Raw genomic sequence first — 7,607 nt, forward strand, 5'->3', positions numbered from 1 at the left:
CATCTCTGCTATGGAGGCTCTGAATCGGAAGAGAAGAACAAGTGACTGGTTTAATTTAAGTTGCACAAGTGGGAGCCTCCTCTCAGCATCACCCCAGCTCCCCTCCTAAAGTTGCTTTGATGTTCAACAAACACTCGCTTTTTAAACAATACACTCCGAAAGCCTTATTATAATTCCTAGATAGAATGCTTTCTGAAACTCATTATTCTAATTACAATCAAGAATCATAGGACTCTGTGCTTTGTGTCAGAAATACTTGTACACTGAATGGTTTGTAGAGGAGCCACAGAAAGCGTGAGGGAGAAAGGCAGCTTCAGCGCTGTCCAATTCAGGAGCAGGAACTCCCACTCTATTTAATTTCTCCTCTTTTCTTTTCCAATTTAACTTGTAGCTGCTGAAATTGGGGCTGATATTTGCTTTGTCCTCCGCGTTCTCCTTTGGCCTCACTCCAGAGAACCTCGAGCTGTGCCCTTGTTCCAGCACCCCCTCCCCAGCTCCGGCAGCCTCCGGCCCGGGGTGGGCAGGCAGGTCTGCTGGTGGGACGCAGCGCTCGGGGCCTGTCCGTCACCACGCAGGTGAGGAGCACCACGCTTCAGAAACCATTGCAACAGCGCTTGGCAGGTGCAAAACAAACTTGCTGGGCAAATGAACGCAGCATCGAGCTCAGTTTTATTAAAGCTTCGTCTCACGGGTCACACAAAACCGTAGAGAGGGTGGGGTTTCGGTAGTGTTATCCCAATATACCACTGACACAGCACATAGAGAGGGGACTGTGATTCAGCTTTTGCCAGCACAAGCCCTGAACTAGCTCTTCACCTTTCTCAAATAGCGTTTGACGTCGATCTCACTCATCACTGGCTTCCACGGAGCTGTTGCAGACTGGTGCTTAGAAAAGTGAGCTGGATCAGGCCCTTTCTTCTGAATAAATACCAGATCTGATTCACCACTCAATTGCTTCTGTTTTACTTCTGTAGAACGTCATTGATTATAGAAGGATTTGCAAGTCTAAAACTAGAGTAATTCAGTGATTAATCCCAACCAAAGCCTTCTGTAAACAGAAAGCAATACTCCAGCCCTACTCAATATCCGACACATCAATGGAGCACTCTGTCATATGATTCAGTGCCACTTAGATTTTTCTTCCCCTTACTGTGGGCAGCGCTGGGATACATTTAGTTTTGCTAACCCAGACTTTTCTCCTCCATCTTTTCTCCCTGCAAAGTGTCAGGCACGTTCTTAGTGAAACAAAGGCAAAACTCTCCCGTCCAGTGACTTTCCTGTTCAACGTAGCAGCTGAACCCCTGGGAAAGGCTGACCACACACGGTGAGATGCCCACCAGCACCAGAGGCTACCACAGCACGATGGGGGAAAGGAAGAGGGACTCTAAGCCTCATCGCTAGGTCCCAACATATCTGAAATCCATTTCAACCCATGGGCAGGAGGCTCTTACAGTACCTTCCAACAGTGAATTAAGGCTGGTTCAGAGAGTGGAAAAACTTATTCTAGAACTGGCTGGCTGTGAACATCAAAAGACTTTGCTCAGGCTCAATCTTGCTCGTATAGGGCAGTCCCACAATCCAGAAACATTGGATGAGGAGAAGCAGTTGGAGCAAATAAATACCTTGATTTTTAATGGCTTCTTCTAGTCCCACTGATTTTTGGATCTCATAAGAAACCACCTCTCAAACCACCCTCTCAAATGCTACACAATCTGGATGTAAGTAAGAGTTCCAGGTCATGGAAATATTTTGGGGTTTCAATATTTGCTCTTGGTCTAAAGAAAACTGAAATAAACTGGGGAAATTTCCCACCAGTGGCAACCTCCCTCCGCACTGACGACATAACTCCTCAGCTTCACCGAGTAGCTGCCAGCTGGTCTGTGGCTGTAGGGCACCCCATTTCCCTCTGTAGAGTTTTTCCCCAGAGTCATGGTGCCTAAGGAGGCCAACCCAAGACTTTCAGGATTCAAGTCTTGTTTCTGTTTCCCATCATTTTTAGAGCAAACAATCCTGTAGCTTTGCTCTCCCCTGGAGATCCTGGGCTCCACTCAAAGCAACAGACCCTGAAGTTCCACTGCATAAATGCACCCAGGACCAAAGCCAGCTTCAGAGGCAGACAAATGACAGTAAGAGCAGTCTATCTATTCACCAGCCCACTCGACCAGCATGCACTGCTGGACTAGCTCTTCTAGCTGTTGTCACTCCTTAGCTTGCAAGTTGCCTTGAGAAAGGGCGACCAGAAAGGCAGGTATTTCTGTAGTGCTTTTACAGTGCTTCCATCCACTTGCTCCAACTCTGAACAGCCACAGAAGAAACAACTTCTGAGCACCAGCCAAGGCCAGGATGGGAGACAGGAGAGAAGTGATCTCTCTTTCTCTTCACATGAGCTTTACCTCCTTGTGATTCTACTTTTTGCCTTCTAGCAGGATTCCTGTCAGCTGCCTCCAGAAGATGTGCTTGCTTATCTCCTTGTTTTTCCACTCCAGATAGGTGTTCCTCCTCAGGTATCGGGACAGCCCCAGCCTCTGCCTCAGCAAGGCCTTATTCACCTCTTCTAGTACAATCATGATGATTCCAGCCTTTCCTTCAACAAGTTGCCAGGACTGGGCAATGTCAAACTCAAAGCTACACCACTTACTTTCCAGAAAGTCAGTAGAGATTACTGCAATGACATTTCTGCTACTCAGAAAACCTTCTTGGATGATATTGGTGACAATGGGTACCCCTGGTAGGAAATCCCTGTAGTAAAGACAAAACTGGAAAGGAGGTGTTCCTCCTTCCAAGGGTTCCACCAGCTCCTTCATCACCCATTCTTGGTCTTTGCTGGAGTGGATAACGAATGCATCATAGGTGTCACCCCTTTCTGCAGAGTGTTTACACCCACTAAGCAGTACCAATGAGTAGTATAGCTGGAAGTAGTACTTGTAAATCAGGAAGAGGAACACGGCTACGGCGAGAAACATGATCACTGAGAATGCTACTGTGCTTCCCTTGAGTCGGCAGGAGGACAGAGCGAAGACTGGCAGGCTTGTGTTCTTCAAGTATGCAGGTGTGTGGCAGATCATCAACTTCTTGTTCTGCAATAGCTTCTGCTTGTCTGTGATCCATTTCAGAAAGTTGAAGTGTACGCAAGAGCATTCAAAGAGGTTTTGAGAGATGTCTAACAGGACCAGACTATCAGGCAGGATTTCCAGGGCTGAGTCCAAAAGAACACTCAGCTGGTTGTTGCTGAAATCCAGAGCTGTGAGGGCCTGGAGCGGCTTGTAGACTACGGGATCAAAACTCAGTAGCTTGTTGTTGCTGATGTTTAGCTCTTTTAGTTCAGAGAGGGCATCAAACGTGCTTTGATCCACCTGTACTAATTTGCAGTTTGAAATATCCAAGGTGTGGAGGTGACTTAGGTTTTTGAAGTTGTTGGACAGTTTATTGTTCTCAAAGGAGTTACCTGCCATCTTGAGCACCTTCAAAGAGTTCAAGCCACAAAATGTACACTGGGATTTAACATGAGTTCTGGTATAGGAAATATCAAGGTAAATGAGTTTCTGAAGGGACAGAAAGACAGGATAGGAGCCAGGGCCAAATAATTTTGTATGCTGAAGGTCCAAATATAACAAATTCTTCACATTCGTGAAATCTCCAGTAATGCTGATGTCAGAATTGAAGCTTAGGTTCAAGTGTTTCAAATTCGGACACTCGTGAAAGTGACGGGAACAGCAGCCGGTGAAGGAGAGGCGATTCTCACTGAAATCTGCGACCTCCAGGTTCCTTAGACTCTTAAATTTCTGCCTGAAGCTATTGAGGTGTTTGCTCTTGATAATACGAAGCACTCTCAGCTCCTTGAAAAGAGACAGCTTCTCAGCAGGCACTTCCTTAAACTTGCATTTCTTGCATTCCAGCTGTTTCACTTGAGAGAACATAGGAACCTCTGACACCTCTTCAAGTCTGAGGTCCACCAACCGAATACTGGAGACGTTGCCTATGCAGTTAAAAAGAGTGTCTGTATCATTCTCAAATTCCCTGAAAGAGATTAAGACAAACTCTTGCATGTGCACCTGACACAGTCCACTCAAGAGTCCGCTCTGAAAGTCTACCAGTCTCTGTCTGTCGCTGAATTCTCCGACTATTAGTCTGTTGACCTCTAAACCAGTCAGGCCTTGAAGAGAGGCGTGCATCACATTGAAGTTCTCAAAAGAGGACCTGAGAACCAGCTCACCAAGGTGAATCTTTGCAAAGGACCCCGGCTCTATGAATTTTATATCATTCAAGGAAAGAACCAGTGTGAGGTTGAGCCTGTTCACTTCCCTCAGGGCATCAAGGTCTCCTTTGGAGATATATGTGATCTTATTGAAGAGAAAGCTCAGGTGCCTGAGAGAGGTCAGGTTGGTGAAATACTTGGGAAGCTTCAATGAAGCAATGTTATTGTGGCCCAGATTCAGCTCCTGCAGGGTATGCAAGTGTCCAATGGGTAGGTCAGTAAGAGAGGCTATGTTGGTTTCCACCAATACTAGTTTTTTCAGAGATGTTAAGCCATAGAAGGCTGCTGTCCCCAGGTACTGGAGGGGATTGGCAGTTAAAATTAAGGTGGAAAGTTTATTAAGATCCTTAAAAGAGTTATCTTCTATTGTATGGAGGTGGCACCTGTTGGGCAGGAAAAGAGAATAAATGTGCATGAAACACCGTCCCTTCGACTACACCTTCACTAACACTACTGCACTAAGTGCTGGCGCAACATTCTCAGGCTCAACCTTATGCTGGTTGGTTTGGCTTTACTGTGCTAAGCACAAGGTGAATGTGCGAAGGGAACCCTTCCACAGCAGGAGACCTTCTCTCACCTCCTCTTCCCTCTCTAAATCTGAATTCAGTTGCAAGGCATGAGACCTTGAGCTGCAGCAAAGGTCAAAAATTCACACAGGCAGCAGGAAAGAAGCATTTTAGTTTTCTGTTTAGGCCAAAGTAATGTAGTAATGACCATCACTGATGGCAGAGCCAACCAGATACAGCACTCCCTTACACCTTGCACCCTCACAGCCTTCAGACTGTTGCTTCAGCCACACCTGGGCAGTCCCACTGGCACCAGCATGATGCAGCAGTGGCAAAGCTCACAACTCTGTCAGCAGTTTTGCTGATGATATCTGAGAGGGAACAGACACCAGGTCATGATGGCTCTAAAGGAGGAAAGGGAGAGGGAGAAAGAGGGTGGCCACCTAAGGATGATTTCACCTGGGAAGATCCAAAAGTTGAGTCCCAAATCCATTCTGCAATGAATTCAAGCAAAATTAGCTTTATAATCCAGCCAGCACCTCACAGCAAACCTGCTCTGCCACACAGCCCCTTCGGAGCTGTAACTGTGATGGGATTGAGTGACATTTTTCAGTGAAACAATTTACCCAGAGAAACTGTTGTCTCAAGTCAATGGAAATTATACATCAATTCAAATTTGTTAATAAGCCTCCCCCATCTCCTCCCCCAGATACGTGAGGAGAAGGGAAAAGAGAATATGTTGATATTTTAAAACAGCGTTTTAGAAAATGAATGTACCTTCATTTCATGGGGTTTTTTTTAAACTGTGATTAGAAAAATAGCTCACCCAAGATGTTCCACTTCAGAGTTTTTGTAACTGAAAAGTCTGACATTTTTCTTGTTCATAGAGAAGTAAAACATCTTCTTCCTTCCCACATCCCAGCTTACAAGCTCAGACTGACAGACCCAGCCCTGCACAGAGGGTGTGCACTCAGTAACTGGACTAAAAGCTGCACGCCAATTGACCATGGGGAAGTGTAGAGAGACAGACACTGGGATAAAGTCACCAGCAAAAAAAAAAAGTGAACAGCCAAGACCAACAGACCCCAAAATAAGAAACTATGCTGTCCAGCTGGTGAAACAAGATTAACCAATATCCACATAAAAGAGCTCATTACCTTGTAAGATCCAGAAGCTGCAGTTCTGGGACCGACGAAAAATAATTTGACTCCAGTGATTTCAGATTGCTGAAACTGAGATCCAAGTTCTGGGTGGTATTTGGAACTTCAGCAGGTACTCCAGAGATGTTCAGTCCCATGCATCTGAAAGCTTTACTAGGGACGACCTGTAACAGCAGCAGATCCAATCACCGTCAACATCTGCTCTTCACAAAATGCCAGAAAATTACACTGTCAGGAAAGCAGGAGCAGAATGACTGACCTTGTAGTTAATTTCTAAATGAGCTGCCCTCAGTTTTAGGAAATAATCTTATATACCCTAAGCATCTTTCCTATTTCTAATAGAACCAGTCCTACTCCCCAGGAAGAGGTACTTATTTTGCTGATTGAAGCAAGTGCAAAACTACAGGACAGCGTTCCTTCAGGCTATGGATGAACCAGCAGCAACCTTTGAGAGAGCCAGCAAAGCAAACACATGGGCATGCATTGCGTGTCCAGGATCAGCTCTCAGCTGTGTTACACCGCAGATAAGCAGGCAGTTCTAACCACAGTTACTCCGTAGATAATAATCATAGAATCACAGAATGGTTAGGGTTGGAAGGGACCTTCAAAGGTCATCCAGTCCAACCCCCCTGCTAGGAGCAGGGACATCTCCAACCAGATCAGGTTGCTCAGAGCCCCGTCCAACCTGGCCTTGAACGTTTCCAGGGATGGGGCATCCACCACCTCTCTGGGGAACGTAGGCCAGTGTTCTACCATGCCTCATTGTAAAAAATTTTTTCCTAATATCTAATCTAAATTATTGCCGGCAAAAGTTTGCAAAAGGCAGTTGATCAGTGCCAGGTACTGGTGAAATCACTCCACAGTACAAATCAGGTGAAAATACTGTATTTTGCAGAAAATATAGAGAAGGCTTGGATCTCTTCCTCAAGGAAAACATAACTTATTAGATTAAGTGCACTGCAGTAACCTCAGAGGTACAGAAAGCCAACAAGAAGAAATGGTTCATGCCGCTGGTTCTGGTTCTCAGATGTTTTTGAGACCAGCATTTATTTCAAATACTTCAATTGCCTTGGTAACGGCCTTGGAAGAAAGATGGGCTTTCGTAAGACAGCTAACACACACCAGGCTTGATGCACAAATCTCCCAAGCAGAGGGAAAAGTTGCATCAGAGAAAGAGAAGGGAGATCACGTACCTCCGAACAGGGACTGAGGAGGCAGCCTGCCAGCTGTGATGGGACAAGCGCCAGCTGCAGCAGCACCACCAGCGTCCACGGAGGAAAAGCTTCTCTCCTGGGCATCTTCAGGGGGCCAGGTGTGCCAGAGAAAGTAGCATGGGATCTGGATCTCAAAGATTTGGAGCGAGAAACCTCCTGGAATGCCAAGCGCTGTGTTTCACCACTTCTGCTTCTCACTGCACGTCACCGAGAGTTGCAGAGAACAAGGAGGAAAGTGAAACTGGTAGCTTCCTGGTTTCAAGACATGCTCTGAGTGAATTTCTCCTCTTGTAATTGTTTTTTAAAAAAGTTTTATAAAAAAAAAAATCCAAGAAGAAAAGGAAGCACTGAAAGGTGTGGTTTAAACTAGAAATTAAAGAGGAATATGAGTTGTACCAGTGTGTCACTTGATTGCTTCAGATTAGCTCAGGTCAAACTAGCAAAAACCAGGAAACTTTTGTGAAATTCTGAG

General features: G+C 45.6%; 1 protein-coding gene across 1 annotated transcript; it reads right to left on the reverse strand.

Moving 5' to 3' along the window:
- Window positions 1-652: 652 nt before the first annotated feature.
- On the reverse strand, window positions 653-7,228 carry TLR4 (toll like receptor 4). The gene is given in 3 exon segments (XM_010127205.2): window positions 653-4,638; window positions 5,919-6,085; window positions 7,115-7,228. Coding segments are annotated over 3 exon segments (2,532 nt in total). The 5' UTR covers window positions 7,220-7,228; the 3' UTR covers window positions 653-2,378.
- Between the last annotated feature and the right edge of the window lie 379 nt (window positions 7,229-7,607).

This window comes from Chlamydotis macqueenii, chromosome 20 (genome assembly GCF_036417535.1).
Source record: "Chlamydotis macqueenii isolate bChlMac1 chromosome 20, bChlMac1.mat, whole genome shotgun sequence".
Classification (NCBI taxonomy): Eukaryota; Metazoa; Chordata; class Aves; order Otidiformes; family Otididae; genus Chlamydotis; species Chlamydotis macqueenii.